Source organism: Eleutherodactylus coqui, chromosome 3, assembly GCF_035609145.1.
Source record: "Eleutherodactylus coqui strain aEleCoq1 chromosome 3, aEleCoq1.hap1, whole genome shotgun sequence".
NCBI lineage: Eukaryota > Metazoa > Chordata > Amphibia > Anura > Eleutherodactylidae > Eleutherodactylus > Eleutherodactylus coqui.
In genome coordinates, this window is record NC_089839.1 from 156,050,609 (window position 1) to 156,073,706 (window position 23,098).

General features: G+C 42.6%; 2 protein-coding genes across 2 annotated transcripts in view; one reads left to right on the forward strand and one right to left on the reverse strand.

The window, feature by feature from the left end:
- ASPN (asporin) overlaps positions 1–8,377 on the forward strand; it is a 33,744-nt gene extending 25,367 nt beyond the window's left edge. Inside the window, exons 5-8 of the mRNA XM_066596423.1 lie at positions 1,750–1,860; positions 2,313–2,406; positions 6,115–6,253; positions 7,017–8,377. Coding sequence (XP_066452520.1) covers positions 1,750–1,860; positions 2,313–2,406; positions 6,115–6,253; positions 7,017–7,214 — 542 coding nt within the window. The 3' untranslated portion in view covers positions 7,215–8,377. The remainder of the gene's footprint in view (positions 1–1,749; positions 1,861–2,312; positions 2,407–6,114; positions 6,254–7,016) is intronic.
- Positions 1–23,098, reverse strand: part of CENPP (centromere protein P) — a 277,456-nt gene that overhangs the window by 133,753 nt on the left and 120,605 nt on the right. The gene's annotated exons all lie outside the window — the stretch shown is intronic.

A 23,098-nucleotide genomic window follows, 5' to 3' on the forward strand; every position in this document is an offset into this window, starting at 1 on the left:
AGGTAAATGAATAACATTGATAGTCTTGTAACGATGACACGTGTCGAGGGGTGCGACAAAATAGGCAGCAAGTAAACAGCAAATTAAGTTGATGTGTTGGAAGAAGGAAAATGGGCAAGTGTAAGGATCTAGAGGACTTTGATGAGGGCCAAATTGTGATGGCTGGATGACTGGTTCAGAGTGGCTTCAAAATTGCAGGTCTTGTGGGATGTTCCTGGTATGCAGTGGCAAGTATTTGCTAAAAAGTGGTCCGAGGCAGGACAGCTGGTGAACTAGTAACAGTATCATGTTGTATGTCGGGAGCAAATGCTAAGCATCTGGTCCAATCCTATAGAGCTACTGTTACACAAACTGATGGTAGATCAAAACCTCTGCAGCACCACCTACTGGAAGGCAGCACTCCTGCAAGCCAATGTTAGACTCTTTATACTCATGGATGACTTAGTGGATCCTGCACTGAGCAGGGGGTTGGACCAGAGGACCCTGGAGGTCCCTTCTAACTTTACCATTCTATGATTCTATACAAGTATTATAACAATGACTAAGATATTGTTATAAGGCATGTATCAAGAGTCTAACATTGGCTTGCAGGAATGCTGCTTTTCAATAGCTGGCGCTGTTGAGGTTTTGTTCCATCTTCCTTATTTGCATATTCCCAGAGGAGCATGGATGGCCTTATAAGTCTCCTCGCTCGCCTAGGTGCTCTCTTTAAGGGGAAACTATATCCTTTCTGACAAACTGATGAAAAACATGTTGGCTACAATAGAAAGGTGCCCCTGCTGTACCTATCCACTACGGCATGTGAACATCAAACGGAACCACAGAAAAATGGAAGGTGCCCTGGTGTGATGAATCAGGTTTACTTTTACATCACGCAGACAGCCAGGTGTGTGTGTATTAGATACCTGGTAAAGATGGCACCAGGATGAACTATAGGAAGAAGACAAGCTGGCAAAGGCAATATGCTTTGGTCAACGTTCTGTTGGGAAACCTTGGATCCTGGCATCCACATGGATATTATTTTGACAAGTACTACCTACTTAAACATTTATGCAGTCCAAGTACCTCTTCTTCATGACAACAGTATTCCCTAATGGAAGTGACTTCTTTTAGCAGGAAAATACATTTTGTCACACTGCAAAAATTGCTTAGGACTTGTTTGAGGAACAAGGAAAAGTGAAGACTTCACCTCCAAATTTCCCAGATCTCAATCTAATCAGACATCTGTGTATTGTACTGGAAAACCAGGTCCGGTCCAAGGAGACTTCTTCCACAGTTTACAGGACTGAAAGGATCTGTTAAGGTCTTGGTGCAAGATACCAAAAGACACCTTGAAAGGTATTCCGGGGTCTACGGGTCGATATGTCAGAGCTACTATGGTGGCATCTGTCAGTGTGGGTAGGGTTCTGCAGTGACTTCTGGTTGCCACAATCACAATAAAGTCACAACATTAACAAAAATCCTATAGGAGAAAAAGTCATGGACAATGTAAGACAACTGCAAAAAAAATCTGACAATTTTGGAAGTCTTGATTTAAAAATTATTATTTTTTTACATGATCTAACAAAAAAAATGTAATATGGAATGTTGGGACAATCCCTTTAAGTACATTACTAATGGTAGTAGCTTTGTTGCTAGTAATTAGAGTATCAGCTGGATCCACCAATTTACACAACATTACCACTGCGAAAATACATTGCTAATACAACTCTGCATATCATAATGATAATGAGCATCTATGTTTGACAGAAATGAGTGCAAATCCTCTTGAAAATGAAGGAATAGAACCAGGAGCATTTGAAGGACTGACCGTTTTCCACGTGAGGATTGCAGAAGCCAAACTGACATCCATCCCTAAAGGTTGGTCATATGTTTTAGGTTTGCATTTATAAATATCTAATTAATAAGTTATAGAAATCAGATATACTGATCACAATGTAGGTGTCATGTTTTTAATGTACAGTGCAAAAAGTTTTAGGCAGGTGTGGAAAACATTCAGTAAAGTAAAAATAGCATTTTTTGTCAATGAACAAAAGAGAAATCATCAAACCTTATTTAGTGTAATGGCATGAATTCATCTAGATGCACTTAGAGCACACGGTGTATTGGCAGCCATTCAGACGCCATTAAGTGGTACAATTAAAGCATACAACTTGTCCTGCAAATAACAAGCCCTCATACAGCTATTTTGATAGAAAAATAAAAATAATTATGGCTCTTGCAAGGCGAGGAAATAAATGACAATGAAAAACACCCCAAAAATCTTTGTTCTAGAAGGGTTACAAGCAATAATACTGTCAATTTCCACGCAGGCCTGCCGTCATCAATCTATGAGCTCCACCTGGACCACAACAAAATTTCATCAGTAGAGCTTGAAGACTTTCTACGCTACAAGGAACTGCAGAGGTAACATCACATTGTATGGTGGTCCACATGAGAAATGATGGATCTTATTTTAATTTGTAAGCTAACCCATAAAATGCAGTAGATGGGTCTTTTGGTGTTGAATTTTTAAAATTCTATAAAAAAGCCTTTGGAGACATGAAAAATGACAGCAAAAACGAGGATAAATGTTGGGAATAAAACTGCCCTTACGAGTAGGTTTCAGTATCTTTTTGGGATGTGCAAACTGCAGTACAAAGAGGAAACCTACAAAAGCATAGAAAGAACAGACGCACGTCATGTAAATGTTGTCCGTAATCTAAGGGCTCACTCACACAGGTGCATGTGTACCGTATATTACCTGCATATTTTACACGCAAGTAAAATACACAGTAAATCCGCATGTATATGCATATTTGCTGGGACTGTTAAATCTCCATTGCCTAGATTTGAGTATAATACACACCAAAATAGGACACTCTGCAAATTATCCTCATTAAAAAGCGTAGGGGTTAGTGGCCCAACACAAAAAATGGACCCCAAGCATTGCAGATAACTCACGTGAACAACGTGTGACATATGTCCGTGTGTATGAGCTCTAAGTCCATGACCGTGCTTTCACCGCGTATCATGTGTGTGTTGCATGGACGCATGATATGTGGTCATTGAAAGTCAATGGACTTTCATTGATCCATACCCGTGTGTGCAGACACTACGTGTAGATATGCAAGAGAAATAGATCGCAACATCCTCTATTTCTCTGCGTTTGTACACAGCGTGAGCCCTGTATGTGCTGCGTATGATACACCTACCATACACAATACATTGAATCTGAATCTGAACTGGACCCATGGCGTTTTAAGCATCCATACATTGGCATGAGCCCTAAATTGTAGCATGGTTTGTGTCCAGTACTGTAGCTCTAGCCCCAAGTACTGTTCACCATAAATAACACGTAGTTCTATTATACAGGATGTTATAGTTACTAGATTGACCTGTTTGCTATGCGAACATAAAATGTTTGGAAGAATGGTTGGAAATGTTTTAAGAACTGTTGAGCCGAGGGTTCATCTTAAGCTGTTCGCCATCCACGGCTTGGTCTTCCCCGTTTTGTTGACAAGGCAGCAGTCAAACTGGTCAGCACTTGATATGAATGTGCTTGACTCCCTAGCGGCGCTGTTGGCTAAAGCATAACAGCGCTGCTAGACTTCACACAGGAACTTTGACTTTGCCTGACAAGTCACTTAATGTATCAAACTCACATTTTATGATTTTACGGAGGTGGTGAGGATGTCACAAATCTAATGACACCAAAATCATCCTCCAAAGGTCACGCAAAGGGGTCAAAGTGTGGTGCAAGAAAAAGCCTGTAGGCTATTTTATATTAGAAGATGATGATATGGAGTTTCTCTCTCGACGTTTTCTGGCCAGGTGTTTCTTGACCACAGTCCACAGTTCATGGTACAGTGATGTGTTCAGATTTGTTTTACTTCTGCTTGTTGCTACATCTGATGATATTTAGTTACAAATGTTTATAAATATTTGTGGTGGTCCATCTGCTGGCCAGTAAAAATCTCAGCTATATGACCGGCTTCAAAGGGTTTTCACTAGGCCAACAAAATGTTCATTTTGTTTTCCTCGGCCTCTCAGTTATACATTTGCGTTTAGATCTCGCTGCATACCCAATCATTCTGCAGTTTGCAGGCAGATGACTTTTCTACTATAGTTTACAAGTTGTGATTTATAAAACAACAAGAATGTCCAGGCCCAGAGACCACAAAGTATCCCCACCCCATTGCTGACTGCTTCTCCCCATACAGTAAGAGCCAAACTGCTTTGTTTGAGTACAAGGAATTTCTCTCCTATTCATATGTCTCTTGGATAGTAATCTTTCCTACCATGAATCCCAATTTTGGTCAGTAACATTGACCTCTGCTGAACCAGGAGAGGCATGTGGTCCTTTGATGGTGCTTTAGGAACTGTCGAGTATTTGCTGCCCCTAGGAAACTCATCCCTGTTCCATATGGTCTTACAGTGATTCAATGGAGTTCAAGAGCCTTAAAATCATTTCAAAATACTTTTCTGACTATATTCCAATATCCCTTTCATCTCTTCTGCAACTCCTTCTGATTGTGGCATAGTGTTCTGTAGATGGTACCCATTTGGGTGACGTTGTTCCTCAATAAATTCTGTAATCATTGAAAAACTGCTTTGAGTTTAGTCAGGTTCCCCTTGTCTAATATTACATGGGGAGGAAGAGCAGAAACTACTCCATGGGCAATAATAATAGAGAACTCCTGGAAGAGGTTTGATTTAAGTACTTTTTCACAGCAGTATAAAGCAGCCTGCTTAAAAAAATTGTATAGTTAGTGGTATTGTCAAAGTAACATCCTCATGAATGCCAGGACCCAAGGCTTCCCAAAACAGTATTGCATCACACTGCCTCCACCGGCTTGTCGTCTCCCCATATTGCATTCTGGTGACATCTCTTCTCCGCACACTTGGCCATCCACAAGAAAATGTTATTCATCTGACTCCATTGTGCAGTGGTCCAGCTCTGATGCTCACATGTATGTGCTTTCGGAAGTGTACAAGAGTCAGCATGGGCACTCCGACCAGTCAGCAAGCTATGATGCATCTTGTGTTCTGCTACATTTCTGCCACACCCAGCCAGCATTACATTTTTCAGCAATTTTTGTGAGATCAGACCAGACAGGTCAGTCTTCATTCTCCATGGGCATCGGGCACGCATGACCTTGTCATCGGTTGCCCATCTTTGTACTGCTTTTGGTAGGTACTAACCACTGCATATCAGGAACAGCCTAAAAGGAATGTTTAGCTTGCAAAAAGGAAGCCTGAGAGGAGACTTAATTGCAATCTACAAATATCTGAATGGCTGTCACAGTGCAGAGGGATCAGCCCTATTCTCATCTGCACAAGGAAAGACTAGAAGCAATGGGAGGAAACTGAAAGGGAGGAAGCACAGATTAGATATTAGACAGTGAGGGTGATCAATGAGTGGAACAGGTTACCATGGGAGGTGGGGAGTTTAATTCAATGGAAGTGTTTAAACAAACGCTGGACAAATATCTGGGATGATTTAGTGAATCCTGCATTGAGCAGGGTGTTGGACCCGATGACCCTGAAGGTCCCGTCCAACTCTACCATTCTATGATTCTATGATTAAAGACTTTCCATTTTGAAAATGCTCTGAACTAGTTGTCTAGACACCAGAATTTAGCCCCTGTCAAATTTGTTCAGATCCTTATATTTGCCTATTTTTCCTGCTTCTAACATATCAACAGTAAGAAAAGACTTCCCTTTCTGCTAGATGTATCCAACCCCTTGACAGGTGCCACTGTCATAAGATGCTATTCCCTTAACCTCTGCTAATGTTATGGCTATTCGGTGTATAAAGGGCCTTTCACACAGGATGAATATTTCTGCAGGGATGCAGCACAATTGGCTGCTGTGCAATCCCACTTCAAAATCTGTAGGGTTAAGTGTGGATTATTATGTGGAATTGCAGGTTGATTTAAGGTAGCCATGCAGATTTTGGGGTGGAATTTACCACGACTTGCAGAAAATTCTTCCTGTGTGAAAGGCCCCTTATACTGTGTAACTCTGAGCAAGAATGCCTCTGCTAGCTGTAATAGTGATTTTTTGTTTTGTTTTGCAGTGAAATGCTTAGTCAACATCAATTAATGATTTACCTGATCTTTTCATTTTTAGGCTTGGTTTAGGTCATAATAAAATCAAAGAAGTTGAAAATGGAAGTCTTGCCAGTATACCAAAAGTAAGAGAAATTCATTTAGAAAGTAACAAATTGAAAAAGGTTCCTCCTGGAATTCCTGACCTGAAATATTTGCAGGTGAGTAATCTGTCATGTTTTCTATAAGTTAGTCAGTACAACTGTCATCATTTTTGGCCTAACTAGAACAATGCCTGGGAAAATGCTTACAACCATAGCAAAATATTATTATATATCATTGTGTCGGTGGATGTGGGGGTCTAATATGAAAGGAGTATAATTTGTGATATTGCTGATAGATCTTTACCACTACAGCAGGTCCATCTTTAGACATGAATTCAAAGTCAATAGAAGATAATAAGTAAAGCAAGGTATTACCAAAGCTACAGTATAAAAATTTAAAAACTGAATCGTTATACTTGTATGCATTTTATTTATTTCACTTATTCCTTTTCGCAAATAAGAAAGATGGAAACATACCTCTACAGCGCCATCTATTGGATGGCAGCATTCCTTCAATTTAAAGTGGCCTTATATCAAGTCCTCAATGAATGGGAATATTAAACTAAGTCAGAAACCAATCATTGATGACTTGTTATAGGGTCGCTTTGAATTGAAGGAATGCTGCCATCCAACAGATGGCGCTGTAGAGGTATTTTTCCATCTTTCTTATTTGCATAAATTTCCCCGATGAGCATTGCCTTATAAGTCTCCTTATTTAGCTTTTAGGTCTCCCAACACTCCTTCTGGGTGCTCTCCTTGGGGAGAGACTATACCATCCCCTGATCCACTCACCCCCTAGGTGTCTCCACATACTTTTTGGGTGCTCTCCTTAAGGTTACACGACACCGCTTCTGACCTTATTCCTTTTCTTCACACTTAGGTCCTGTTCCTACACTCTAACAATATCGGAAAGGTGGAGGTGAATGATTTCTGTCCCATAGCACCCAGGATGAAGAAGTCACTTTATAGTGGAATAAGCCTTTTTGGGAATCCTGTAAAGTACTGGGAAGTTCAACCTGCAACCTTTCGCTGCACCCTGGGTAGGAACAGCGTGCAACTTGGGAACTTCCGAAAGTAAAAACCAGTGCGCTGGGCAGTCAGTCCTTCAGAACATTTCAGGAACAAGCAATCGATAAAAAGGACTGTGCCATATTTTTGCATTTTCTTCAGTTATTATGCCTAAGGAACAGAAACCTTAGCGGGCCAATTATGTTTACAGAGTAATTGCATGAAATGTATCTATTTTAGCAATAAATACTTGAAACTTGGGTAAGAGAACTGATAGTTGACAATGTACAGCTCTTAATTAGCCCGTTCTGTCCAGGCAAATGGAAGATATCAGAGTAGTAAAGTGTGTGCATTTAAACTGGTGCTAATCTTAACTCTGCTGCTGCTTTTTTTCTATTACTATCTTTGCATAAATCAATGGCTCCCTTTAGTGGCAGAATAGATTAATTACATAAACTGCAAGTAATTACAGAAGATGTCAATATATAGATTTTAGAAATATCAGCAGCTTTGTGATGGTTGTTTCCATTAGGATATCACAAAGGTCTCTGCCAGCAGACTATAAACCACTCCAATTCTGCCTACTGCAACTTCAGTGCAGTGTCTAGGAATAGTATTTCATTGCAGCCCTGCAGGCATTCTGTTGGAATTGCTCTTGCCTGTATATTTGGCTATTGCTGATACTATAGGTCCCTATTATAATCTTTAATTTCTTTGAATTTTGAAAATGCAAATTTGCATACATTCCTCCCCAAAATGCCATATTTTACAGGCTCTTCAGAATATACGAAGGGTGGACATTTGTAAAAAGGGAATTAAATATCGTATATCAAACCTGGACTACATGCAAGTGCAGCCACATAATAACCAGCCTACATTTGGTCATAAGTGGCATGCAGTAGCATGAAGTCATTGGTAACAGTATACATATTTGACATCCATAGAGGTTTTGCATTCTTGTGACCCTATTGATTCAAGCATTGTGTAACTCTGTATATTCCTATATGATTTTTTTTTTACAACGTGGCATACGGCTAAGGTTGCCGAGTAGTCTGGCCTTTACAAATATAGTCATTTAAATGACGAAAAGTTAAAAGAACATCCCAATTAAAGTTAAAATATGCTATGTTGTACTATATCTAGTTACTGTATATTTGTTTTTTTCTGAGCATATTAAATTAAATCTTATATAGTCCTATATGGTTGTTTAGTAATAAAAGTGTTTTGAAAACAGTAACTGGTTTGTGCTTTCTTTTAAGTTGTTCATAAGTTAGATATTAAAGGGGTGGTCTTCGTAAAAACAACCCCTTATTAAATAAGAATCAGCCCAGTGATCAGTAGCTCTTGAAGCCATATTTGGCCATACATGTGCCCTGCATGGGGCAACTGCCATCTACCCAAATGCCCAATGAGACAACCCCTTTAAGCATTCTAGTACTATATACAGAATACATACTCTTTGGCCTTAGATGTGCACAATTTTTCCTATTAACTTCATTAACTCATATGACATACATAAGCATTCTTGGAAGAGAATAAACCAAAGCATTTGCTTTTGTAATGTGGGAGCATACGTGTGTACTCGAAAACTGGAAGAGCTGCACTCTCCATCCAGAAGTTCCCTGTCCAGCAAGGAACAATAACAGTACCTGACAGTGTAGACAGTGTTAGAACATGCAGGGAATGGGGAAATAGAATAACTCTGCAGCGCCATCTATTGGAAGGCAGCATTTCTGCAAGTCAATGTTAGGGCTCATGTCCACGGGGAAAATAGGATTTAGGATCCGCAGCGGATTTCCTGCATGCGGATCCGCACCCCATAGGGATGCATTGACCACCCGCGGGTACATAAATACCCGCGGATCGTCAATAAAAGTGATTTTAAAAAAAATGGAGCATGAAAAAATCTGGACCATGCTCCATTTTCATGCGGGTCTCCCGCGGGGACGGCTCCCGCGGGCTTCTATTGAAGCCTATGGAAGCCGTCCGGATCCGCGGGAGACCTAAAATAGGAATTTAAAGCATTTACTCACCCGCAGCGGACTGCGAAGCTCTTCTCTTCCTCACGGCCGCATCTCCCTTGCTTCGGCTCGGCGGATGTGCCCGGCGCATGCGCGCGGCACGTCGACGACGTGCCGCCGGCGTCAGGAATTCATCCGCCGGCCGAAAATGAAGATCCGGCCGTGAGGAACAGCTGACCTTCGCCGCCCGCTACAGAAAGGTAAATGCTTTTAAATTTCTATTTTCAGCGCTCATGTCCGCGGGGCAGGAGGGACCCGCTGCAGATTCTCCATGTAGAATCTGCAGCGGATCTGATTTTCCCCGTGGACATGAGGCCTTAGACTTTTTAGGCAAGTCTTTATAACAATGACTGGGAATTGTTAGCCAAAGCCAGAATACCATACACAGACAGCTGTTTGGGGTGATTATCCCTCATCAGTGCGCAGTAGGTTTCTGGCTTGGCCAGTGAGAGGTCTATAGACGGGGATCAGGAAGGGCATCATTTCTCCTTAAGGAGAGCACCTAGAAGGTGTGAGGAGTAGGGATGAGCGAGTATACTCGCTAAAGCACTACTCGCTCGAGTAATGTGCTTTAGACGAGTATCTCCCTACTTGTCCCTGAAGATTCAGGAGCCGCCGCAGCTGACAGGTGAGTTGCGGCGGGGATCAGGGGAGAGCGGGTGGGAGAGAGAGATCTCCCCTCCTTTCCTCCCCGCTCTCCCCCGCAGCTCCCCGCTGCGCGGCGGCCCCCGAATCTTCAGGGACGAGCAGGGAGATACTCGGCTAAAGCACATTACTCGGACGAGTAGTGCTTTAGCGAATATACTCGCTCATCCCTAGTGAGGAGACATAATTTTATAGCATAGTATAAATTTGCATATTTCCCAGTGGAGCATGGCCTTATAATTTTCTTCACACACCTTCGATGTGCTCTCCCTAAGTAGAAATGAAAGCCTTCCTGCCCAACATGTAGGGACACACACTTTCAACAATAGTAATGCCCAGTGGCTAATTGAGTTATGAATATTCATAAGGGATAACAGAGGAATGACACAATGCAGAGTTGTAAGAAAAGATGCTCCAGAAATGTTATTTCATGTGGATTACAAGTATATACTGAAACAGACATGTGAGGAGACCTGACTTACCCTCTTTAACAACTAAATGACTAATTATAATCTAACAATTTATGAAAAATATTTGAATATGCCAATAACACGTGATGGGTGTAATGAAAGTGCTCTGTAGCCTTTTAGTTTAACCCTTTCCAATCCACTGTCTGATGCCTTCCTACATTCTGATTGAAGTTTGTACAGCTCCAATGTCAGAACACGTCTGACAGGGTATTCTTATCGTCTATTGCCAGCCACTCTGTCAGAGCCTCTCTAGGGCACAAACACTGGCTTTAGCCAGCAGATGGCACCATTATATAACAGCAAAAAAAAAAAAAGCCTTTTAGGAAACCGTGAATCCAAAATCGGATTAGAAAGGGTTAATCTTCATAAATGGAGAAGGATGTATTCTAACAATTACACTGCACACTTCTTCCTTCTAGGACACAAACAGATGTAAAACATGACTTTCTGTAAGTAAAACATTTGCTAGCAGAATGAGGTCTGAAAATACAATGATGTATATAGCAGTCCATTCATTAACAGAATTTACTAATTAGCACATTATTTATAGGACTGTTTTGCATTGATGTGACCCAGCAGCAGCAGAGCTTTAATTCTTTTTTGAAAAAGATGAAAAGATGAAGAGGATGCTCGCAGCCTCAAACAACGAGGTGGCACTGCAGCCAAGCTGTGCTACCAGCAATAACATACACTCTAAATATTTAAAGGGAGTCTGACAGCCACATTTTCCGCCATCTGTCAATCCTAACCATAGATGGAGGAAATTAAGCCAAAGCCTAACTATACATTTTCTTTTATTCCTACTAGCTGAATGGCCCCAGAATTCATGTTTTCAGGCTCTGCATGCCACATGCAAAATAAGAACAAACTATCCGGTTGTCAGTTTAGTCCTTGGGACTGATTCCGGATTTCTCCCCCTCCTGCTGCTTCAATCTTGCCCATTGTCATTTGATGGCATTCACCAGCTCAGTTTAGCTGGAGATGCCAAGTATTCCAGATACAGCGTTTGCACTGAACTTTCCTGATCAGCATAGCATGCGCAGTACCTGAGCTTTCAGCAGGCATTGGCCTGCCTTATGTCACTGCATAGGCAACTATCCTGGAGGTGTGGTGCATGAGCAGTGTCTGTAACGCATGGCCGCTTGAGATGTCAATCAATTGACAATAAGCAAGCTTGGATCAACAGTAGAGGGATAGAGTCCAGAATATTCCCAAGGGGTGAAAAGCCCATCCAACGGTCAGCTCCTTATTTGCATACAGTGGGTGGAGCTTGAAAATGGACCATAGGAGTAGTGGGAATAAGGGAAAGGGTATGGTTAGGTTTGCATTCCATTTTTCTCATCCATGGTCAGGATAAGCAGAGGTGGAAAAATGTGGCTGGCAGACTCCCTTTAAGAGAATTAGTCACCACTGTATTCTGTAGCCTGTAGGTTTGTGCTCTTTTATGGACATTCATATTCTTGGTTGCTTCTGTTATAAACATGTATAATTTCAAAAGGTCATCATGGTCAACATCCCCAAAATGGAACATACTTTTTGTTTGTGCATAGACAAGATTAGTTTTAGAGAATACGATGCCTCTGGCACAATTTCAATTTTACCATTCAATCCCTAAGCAATACTGTTATATAATTCACAGATCATACAGAACTGTATTACTATTATAATGAAATCTGAAAACAAAATTATTAATACTACATAAATTTTAAATTTGTAACAATTTCTTGAGTTGATTATAATCAGCAATGTAAAAACTGTTTTCTTAATCCTTTTTTTATTCCCCTAAGGGGCTTAAACTTCCAATTATTTGATTGCTTATACAATGTACTGTAATACTTCCGTATTGTAGTATAATACACTTTTGCAAGCATCCTATTAATCTCTGCCACGGGCAGGGTTTAAAAGTTAAAACTCCTTGGCAGTTCCGGAGACCTTCGTAAGGCCCCAGGCTTGTGTGTCGACCTAACACCACCTCACGATCTTGTCATGAGGGGCTGTTCAGGAGACAGAAGGAGCCCCCTCCATTAGTCATGTCATTTATGGATCAATAATATTTTCATTGAAAGCCTTGAAAATATGTCACAAACTCATGAGGTTGCGTAAAGCTATTTTCTATAAGGTTGTCTCCAGGAATCTCCAATGAAACCTATTGAATGCTTTTTCAGCATTAGCAGAGAGAAAGCAGAGGAGAACCCCAGCATGGCAAGCTCTAGATATTAAAGATAGTGATTTGATGGTGTTGTCCCTGGTCTCATGTCCAGGGACAAAACTAACATACTCCCCATGGATCAGACATGGGATAAGAGGGCTGGGACAATGGGCCAGGGTCTTAGCAGATAATTTCACATCCACATTGAACAATAATATTGGGTGATAATTCCTGAATATATAATAGCCTGAAAGGCCTGTAGGGATAATAGTCAATCGCTGGAGATGGAATTAAAAGTGCGGAGTTAATGGGGAACAAACAAGTCGCTGCATAGTTTATAAAATCTGGCATGAAACCATCTGGATCACAACTCTTTCCTACTTTAACCGCTTTAATAACTTTGGCCACCTCCTGTTCTGTAAAATCATGGTCTAAAGCTGAAGCGTTAGCCGCTGAGATAACGTCAGGGCCAGAAGTGGATAAGTAGTCAAATATATACGTTGGGATCAGAGGGTCATCTGAACGTCCTCTAATGTTGTGCAAATTCTCATAATATGTAAGACATTTCTCTAGGACACCTGAGGTAGAATAAACTAAGCCTTTAGTGGGTAAATTGATTGAGAAGAAGTGAGAATTGGGGGATCTAGAATGGATAGCCCTCACAAACCCTCTGCCACTTTAATTACCATACTCAAAGCGACCCTTACAGAGTTTGTACCTAAAACACAAGCTTATCTGGCCCAAGATAGACAATATCTGCTGATGCAAGGTCGAACTCTCAGCATTAAAAGAGGCTGAGGAAAGAGCCGTATTAGAGGCTTCCACTATAGCTAGCCTTGCCACTAAGTTCAGGAGCAATAAAAATCCCCCTAAGGATGCATTTGAGAGACTCCCGGGGCACGTAGCTGCCAGTGTTGCCATCAGCATGGATCTGCCCAAACTCTTTAATAGCCAAGTGGATCTCAGCAAAGCTCCAAGTGTTATGGAGAAGATTATCTTTCAAATGCCAGTTAGAACAATGTGCACCTTGCAGAAGACCCTGAAGGGCGCCACACATTGGGGCATGATTGGACCATAAAAAGTTACCGTATCTATTGAGAAATGAGGGGAGGAGACTAACAGGTTATGTGACACAAAAATGTGGACCAACCTGCTGTAAGTGGTGTGGGCTAGCGAATGGTAGCTATAGTCCCTAGAATTGGGATGGATGATCCACCACAGGTCCACCAGCTTAGCCAAACCAGCTGGGTCAAAAAACAGACTAAGGTTGCCCCTGAGTATTACATTCAATCCAGCAGCAAATCTATCCAGGGCCCAAAGAACCCTGTGAACCACATGTGGTCTGTGTCTGGTTACAGTGAGGCCATTTAAATGCTGCTGTCCATACTGACAGTGACATATAAATGGTTAATAGCCAAGATTAGAGTTCTAAAACACAGCCAGCACCCATCGTGTATGGAACTCATACAAACCCCACAGATATCTCACGTACATGTCCATCAGATATTACTAATGGGTTAAAACCAGATAGTAAAATATTTTTTCATTTTTATTTTCTGACCTTGTTTTCTGTTCATGGTTGCAGGGACAGCCATCTGATGAGCAACCAGTCTCTTTCAGATAGATGCTTTAGCGCAGCCATGTGGACATAGGAAATTGCTGTGTATAGTACTCACTGATGTCTATAGAAGAGCTTTTGGGTGCATATTCTGACCAGTGCAGAGAGGGGGAGGAGGTGAAGTGTGACCACTTATTATGAATTGTGAATCCTGTTATCTATTTATGTTACCTTTCAATGTAATCCTGCCTGTGGTGATAAACAGATTACTGCTGAGAAGTGATATCAACAGAACAGAAGTTTAAGTCTATAATCCGACTCTGTGGTCAAAGCAAAAACATGATTTAAATACTACATGTTTTTCTGACAATACATTCCCTTTTATTGGCGTTAGATGTTCTAGATTGGAGAAGAATATATGAATGAAAGTAACAAGATCATCCATACATAATATCTTGGCCTTCAATTATAGAAGACCACATTGCAGTAGAACTAGCAGACTGCACAACTTTGTGTTACTGTATGAGAGACTGTCAAACAGAAAAAAGTGGAATGCAGCACAACCTTGTTAGTGAAGAAGTGTGGATATACTCTTGGTGCACGTTCCTCAGCAATGGATCCGGGCTCGTAGATCCTCAAACCAAGCAGGAGAATTTCAAAAGGAGGACCAGCACACTGGATAACTTTACTTAGAAAATTCTTCTTTTATTCCCCAGTAAAAGAGCATAAAAAGACTGCGACGTTTCGACCTCACATACTAGGTCTTTATCAAGCAGCTTGATAAAGACCTAGTATGTGAAGTCGAAACGTCGCAGTCTTTTTATGCTCTTTTACTGGGGAATAAAAGAAGAATTTTCTAAGTAAAGTTATCCAGTGTGCTGGTCCTCCTTTTGAAATTCTACTGTATGAGAGACTATCAGCTGCCTGGTCACTTCCCTTAGGCTGGCTTCACATAGGTGAGAAAAGTGGGCGAGATTTGTGCGTTGTAAGATACACAAATGTCGCACAAATATGAACCCCATTCATACACAGGAGTGATGTTTTCCTGCACTGCACCGTGATGCGGGAAACAAATTGCTGCACGTCCTATCTTTGGGTGTGCACTCGCATTGCCCCATTGCCATTTCAATGGGGCCAGCGGCAGGATCACACCTCGCTAGGTGTATGCGAGTGCAATGTGACTTGAGGTCTCCTCATTGAAAACAATGGGGGAAACTCTGTGATCCTCCGTCGTGGCAGGGAGCCGCAGCAGAGCATCACTACTTCCCCGAAGTGATGCAAGACGGTTTGGGTATAAAAATGCCATGCATCCGTGGATATATTGCATGTTGGCAAGTGCAATTCACAGTCCGATATCGCACTCACCTGTGTGAAGTTAGCCGGTATTATTATACCTTGACATCACCGGAAGCTAGGGATTTGATAGAAGGAATGCCCCTTTCACACCCCTACCTCCCGATTGGCAGAATTTGTGAAGCTGCTTGAAGGTACTGACTTGTGCCTGCCGTCCTGTTCGGCGTTAATGATTCGGTGTAAATGCTTTTATGTTACTGCTTTAACATGCAAGAATTTACAGCAAATAATGAAAGCAAAACTTACCCTAACCCTCCAGCCCAAGATACAATGTGTACTGACGCTGTCCTCCCCCATGCAGTTGCACTGACATAGTGGGCTGGGTGACTGTGAGCAGCGGAGGAGCACAGCAGTTCAGTGGGGTGAAGATCACCACGCTGCTGGGAGCGGAGGACCCGTGGAACTAATGGCCAATAGCGCTGGGAGGAAAGGGGGGCTGACAGCTGAGGAGCTGAGCACAGCCGTAGGACCAGAGGAGCGCTGCTACACATGCCCGATAGAGGGGGTTGGGGTGTATACTGTCAGCAGCGGAGGGCAGCGGGCAGAACATCAGTAGGCTCCTAGGACCAGAGCAGCTTTGCAACTCACTGGGGACAGCAGGAAGAGGGCGAGTGTCAGCTGCGTCCAGAACATGAGCACGCTCCTTGGACCAGAGGAGCACAGCAGCGGGAGCATGGGTGGGTGAGTGTGAAAGCACGATTGTGGGTAGGGGAGGGGGGGCAGTGTGATCAGCAAAGCAGCAATGCACTTCAGGGGGAGGATAATCATACTGACCTGCCAGGACCTGCAGGGGAGATATCTGGGCAGCCAATCAGCAACAGGGGGCGTCACCCCCTGTCACTCGTGTCTCCACCAGGACTCCCTGGTGGCGTCAAGATACAATGATACCAAGTTAGCCTAAGGCGCACAAATATGAACCCCATTCTCATGAATGGTTTCATTTGCATTAGCAATGTTTTCCTGCATGGCACCACGACGTTGGAAACACATTGCAGCATGTCCTATCTTTCTGTGATATTGCCAATTGTTTGCAATGGGGCTGGCAGCAGCAGCACCAGCCTCATTGAAAGCAATAGGAGAACTCCGCGATCCTCTATTGCGGCTGTGACAGCTGTGCCAGAGGATCTTTTCCTCCCCAAAGTGATGTGAAGCTGTTTGCACATGAAAATACCTGGCATCCACGGGGCTTTCACATGGTGGCAAATGTGATATGCAGGCAGGATTCACGGCCTGATATCGCATTCGCCAGTGTAACAGGAGCCCTTCGTGTGCATTTAGATGCTGTGGTTGGGACATGGTAAGAAACACTTCAAAAGCAAAAACAAACACGCATTCTTACTGTACTTTTTGGTATACACGGAAATTGTATCAAAGACCACTGCAAAAAACGCCTTTTAGGCCTAGTGCCCACGGCTGTGACAGGCTCCAAAGGTGGAATTCCGCAGCGGAGTCCGTCACGGGGCCCCCCCAAAGACCCCATACTCAAGTCCGGATCCACTGCCCAATGTCCCGCATCCTGTGCCGGCGCGCATGCGCAGTACAGCGAATGACGCGCCGGTGGTGTCATATGACGTGGGCGTCGATGGGCGGGGAAGTGCTACAGCGGAAGATAGCGTGACGGACGGCTTCCATTGACTGCAATGGAAGCCGTCCGCGCGTACGCCCGCAGAAAATAGAACATGCCGCAGGTGATTACGCACGGTGGAATTCTGCACCATGAGCGTTGCGCTATTGGGTTCAATAGAACCTAATAGCTGCGGGGCAACGCCACGGAAATCCGCCCGTGGCAAGTAGTCCTTAAATTACAGTTTTTACCACATCTGAATGAACCTTGTACTGGTCAGTTGAAAACCCCTTGGCTGTGTACAATATCACTGATCCTACTGTTAATCATTAAGGACCAGACACTTTTTAGGAATTTTACCCATGTGGTGGTTTTGAAGTCCTATTTTTTTTTCTTCAGCTACCAAAATTATATTTACTGTGTTTTTTCCCCCCAGCTTTTTTATGGATAAAATATTGAAAACAACAAACTTGTTTTTTTTTTTTAATTAGTACATTTACAATAAAATAAAGTATAGAAATGGGTTCTCCCTTTTGATGTATAATTTCTATAGTCTTGGATTACAGAGTGGATACAGGGATGGTTTAGATTTGCATTGGCTAGTTTTCTTTTTTATATATTTTTTATTTCATTCTGTAATTTTTATTTTAACTTCCTTTTATAACTATTTTTTCACCATCTATGTCCCCTTCACAATGTAAGTTTTTTTCTATTACCCATTTTTTAACTGTAACTGGGGCATCCATAGGAGCCCTAGTTATAGGGGAAAATATTCCTTTTACCCCTAGAGACAGTCACTGGCAGAGCTGATCTGGGTCTGCTAAGACCCTGCAGCTCTAACATGCCAGGGAGTACCTCTGTTTTCTCTATTCACTACATAGCACCTACTGAGCACCATGTAGCCCACAAAAGAAAAGGTTAAAATCTGCTTCTGCTATATGCTTGGCTGTCACTGACAGCTGACACCATCATTGACAGCTGAGGACCCGACCTGCTCCTGCAAGATTCAAGATTGCAAGAACATGAACTTTATTCCCAAGCCATATTTTTCTATGGAGGGGATTAAAGCCCAGAACTAAGAACTGTATGTTTACAGCGCTTAGTCCTTATCAGCTTAAGATGGTGTAAGAAGTTGTCAAGTAATAATAATAGCTCAGAGGGTCGCCATTTTCAGTGTAACATGGTTGGAACAAGGGGTTTAAGGGTGACTACCCACTAGCGTTTGCGAATTTGCTGCATTTTTTTCCCAGGTGTCTATGGGGCTTTCTAATGTTAAAAACGCATCGCGGCAAAATCGCTATTTACCGCGAAATTGCGATTTTGTGCAATGCGATTTTAACATTAACAAGTGCCATAGACACCTGGAGAAAAAAATGCTGCGAATTTCGCTGTGAAAAAGAACTGTAGTGGGTAGCCACCCTAACTCTAAATACATGGGCACATTTACAAAATGTTTTACACCAGTTGCTGGAATAAAAAAATTATAAATTTTTGCACAAGTGAGTATTTGCACAAACACTTGTAACTCCCACAGACTGGCAGTGCCTGTGGTCAGCAGGCGGAAGAGCACTGTGAGTAACCTGCAGACCTTCTATACCATGGTTCATTAACAGCTCAGATCCTTGTATTTGAGGATCAGAGGGAAAAAACAACTCAGACTTTTTTGTCCACTCATCTTTCCCTGAGTGTACCAAACCAAACAGCCCATACACACCTTGGATTGTCCTGAAGTATCAGCTCTGCTACATTATTTAATTCCTGACAAAGGCCGTCACCTTACTCCATCGAAGTTCCTCTCTTGCTGTAATATTTCAGTAATGTCCCAGCACATACGCACCAGCGTACATACGTCACTTGCTCTATACAGTACTTCAGCACTATACACTTATACCCATATACACTGCACCCATAGTAACAGGGAGACCAGAGTCATCTATGATGCTGCAAGCTCACAATCTCATAACTAGTTGTTACCGGGAGACACCATAGACATCTAGCTGCCACTAACTACCACATTAGTTTCACAGTAAGTTAGCTTCTCCATCCGTTACTGTTATCAACAGCATTTACCTTGTGTGACCTGAGACTTTCCCAAGGCAACACATCCTCGTTATCAACCAGATCAGTGGATTGAAGCGAAAACCCAGGAAGGGCTAGCTGTGATTAGTTTACGAGCGCCCTGGCTCAGCCAATCATTGTCGGCGCTCGATGAACCAAGCACAACCATTCATTCATTGAATGACTGTGATTGGTTTAATGAGCACTGGCCAACCAATCACAACCAGCCCTTCCTGGAAGTTGGGATTTTGATCCTTCAATCCAGGAAGGGTTGGCAGAAGACTGAAGACGATTGTCGGGGAGCTTCAGGGTAGACCCGCGACAGAGATCACAGTCTTTCTTAGGTGTACTTTTTTTTAACATTTCCTGCAGCTAGGGCATACTTCAGGGCTTTGACAGTAGGATTTCCTACTGTCAAAGTTGCATCGCACCGCACGAACATCGTGTTTTTGTGCGATGCGATGCAACAGAGAGGAAGGCTCCATAGGAAAACATGGGCTACAAAACCTCGAAAGTCGTGTGCATATCACGAAACCCACAAGGTTTTTGACTTGCAATGTCACATGCTACAAAACATCGCTAATGTGAAGGAACCCATAGGAAAGCATGGGCTTCAGATATATGCGATTTGCAGCACTGCCGCAACGCGTTAAATAAATTGCGCGACTTTGTGAAGGCGGCCTTAAGCACATTATCTTATCTGCCTGGTTTCCATGAATTACGGCTCCATGTTGTCTATGCACATTTTTTTTTTTTTTACGTACATCCTGCTCTGGCTGAACCACACATGTTTAATAGTTCTTAAATAGAGTGTACGCCATAAGATGTAATACTAGACATTTACCAGATGATGGCAGTCTAATGCTTTCTGAAACATTTCTTTGCAAGTAGTCTGAAATCACACTGCTCACATTACAGTAATTCAATAAACTTGAAGATGTATTTTGGATAAAATGTAAGAACCTTGTGACACCCGCATACAATCTGGCACCCACCTCATACTTTCATTTGTAGGATCAAGGAACTTCAAACTGCTTAGCTTTTAGTTCAGGATCTTTTCAGTGCTTTAAAGATTACATTGGATACAAATTTCAATTGGCCATTTTATTATGTCAGCTGGGAAATCAATCACATAAAGAAGAAGAAAGGCACTTCTACCCATAGTACAGAGCGCAGACATATGGATACCGGGGGGCCCTCACACATGTGCGCCCTTTAAGGCTTGCTACAAAGGGAATGATCTGCCACGTGTCTATTTAGCATTACAATCACATCTTGCTTGGAATCTGTGGCTGGAAATTGATGACTGTCTCCAGCTGGTCAGCACTGCATTTGAGAGGCTGAATCCTAAGAACTGCTAGGGACCTTTCACACCAGACGGGCGCAGCCAAATCCGCAGCTGCGAAATTCCACACTAGATTTGGATATGGAATTGCAGGCAGGTTCAAAGCCATTTTCAATTCAACATTACAATAAGCAAGTAGCCTGTGGATTTTGGTGTGGAATTTACCGCCATTTGGGGTGCATCGTGCGGCCTATTCCATCCTGTGTGAACGATGCCATAAAGGAATATGTGGCACTGCAGTTCACAGGTGTTCATACAACTATGCAAGCAGCTGACCCATACATAGTGTGTACAGATTGCATTCCCTTAAAAGGGGTTGTCCGAGTGTGAAAGTTTTTTAAAGAAAAAAAGTACAATATTACGTTATAATCATTATCTTTAGAAGGGTCCGGGATCCGGGGATTATTCCGGTTGCCAGATTGGAATCAGGAAGGAATTTTTTTTTGCTTAAAAAGGGAAAATTGGCTTTTACCTCATTGTTTGTTTTTTGCCTTCCTCTGGATCAACATTGGGGGTAATAGACTGAACTGGATGAACATGTGTCTTTTTCAGCCTTACATGCTATGTTACTATGTAGACAAATCGGTTAAAATAAAGAAGCAGAGGTAATTACCCGTCTTCTTACCCGCATCCTCTGAGTCCTCCAGAGTTTGTTAAGGAATGACTGCCTCCTGACTGCTGCAGAGGTTCTCCTGGCATCATGGTTCCAAGCATCTGAGCGGTGATTCCAGGAGAATGGCATGTGACCTTTGTCTGGCTACAGCAGTCAGGTGGTAGCCGATCCTAGAGCACGGGGCTGCAGCGCTGGATCGCCGGGTAAGGACGGGTAAGTACTGCTGCTTTTACGGTTTTAACAGACTTGGTTCCATATTTTGAAAAATCCTCTTACATTCAGACAACCCTTTAAGATGGAAAACCAGGCCAAAAGGGGTACAGTGATCAGAGGAGTGCCACAATCCCCCATTCGGGCAATCTGTAGATGTCTCAGCACTTGAACCACCATGAAAATTCTTCCAACATGTCTATATGGCATGTCAGAATCCAGAATTGTGTGCCCATTTACTTTAAGCACCCTGGGGCTGACAGGTGACTCTTAAGTTCAAGACTTACTGCACATAGCACTTGCACTAATTTGACCTTAGTGATGTGTACAGTGAAGAGATTACAGAAGTGTATTAGAGTATTTCATTCACATCGCTAGGATGACCAGGTCATTGCCTAAGGTGTGAGAGGAGTGAACAGCCTCATGTGTTCTGAATTTTAGTTATAGGTGCACTATGGCCACTACACTAATGTAAACCAAAAGAGAAGTAAGGTATGTAAAACATCTTGTCAGGTAGATGGATGTGGATCTGCCCAGTCCCACACCGGTTTGGCTTTGGGCTATCTGAGGTGGCAGCACCTGGGGAACCCCAGTTTTCACGCTTGAGTCCTCTAAATGGGATACTGACTTTGCTGTGGTCAACGAGCACATATGTCTCAAATAGCTAATGAGACTAAATTGCTTAGGCATCTTCCATAACAAAGGGGGAGGGGCTTTCTATAGCAGTGGATGGCTGGTGATTGGTGGTATTAAGCAGAGCGTGCTGGCCTTTTAAGAAAGGGAACAGGAGCATGCTAAAGCTCTACGGAAAGAGGCCTTGGGGTAAGCTGAAGCAAAGGAGATGTGTGCTACATGTGACAGTTGGTGGTGTCCACAACCCCAGGAGCAGGAGAGCAGCGGTGTTGTGCTGTGTCACATCTGTTGATATTACTTGTACTGATACATGGTTGCTTCATTCCCACTGCCAGCATATAGTATAACACAATGAACAGAACCTCATATTCAGTTGACAATGATTATGGCATAGAAAACAGTCGTCTTAACACAAAATGTGACCATCTGCACTCCTCACCTGACTGTCATACTATGGAGGTCTGCAATATATATTGCACTCACTTCCATGCAGTGCAGCCTCCTGTCCGATTCTTATCAGGCACCATATTGATGTTGAGATTTGTCCCTGCTTTTTCACTATTCTGTGCTATCAATCCCATGATGCATCAGCAAATCATCACATTACCTTCTATAGTCCCCTAAAAAAGCTGCAGACCATAAAAATATAGTCAGTAGGATGAACCATTATCTCCTTCATTATAACTGTGTAACAGGAGTTTCTAATCATCAGCACTAACTGTGATAGGAGTTTCTGTGCCCCCCCTTTAAGGAGATTGTGTGGTAGGATCCATCACACGGGGATTCTGCTGGTAGAAAAACTGAGAGAACATAAAGCCAAGTAGATCTCTGGTGTTCAGAATGAGATAACATGATCCATCTGAAGAGAAGAACTCTAGGAAGTTTCAGAAAGAAAGGAATAACTGAACAAGATAACACTTGCTGACTTCCAGGGGGTAGACAACAGATTGGAAACACCGTACGAAATGCATGGGATTTAATCATTAGCACTTTTGACCCCTGCTTGGCTGAAAGCCTTCCCACCAAATTTGTGTTTACTTCACCTCTTGCCCTGCTCTGGGTAGGTTTGGGAGCCAACTGGTAACAGCAGCTGAGTGGCTCCAACCCCTGACCAACAGAACCTTGTTGCTCAGGCAGATGTTCAACATCTGTGCCATATTAACTCCACTTAAAGTGGTTTTGTCATTAGAAAAAAAATAATTCTATACTTACCTATTCTTATTTTTTTTTTTTTTGCAGAACCCCTTTAAGTAACATGGGGTTCTAAGGTTGCCTGTCCACGGACGATGATCCGCCGGCGATTCCGCTGTATGAAGCTTTCAATAGAGTTGCTGT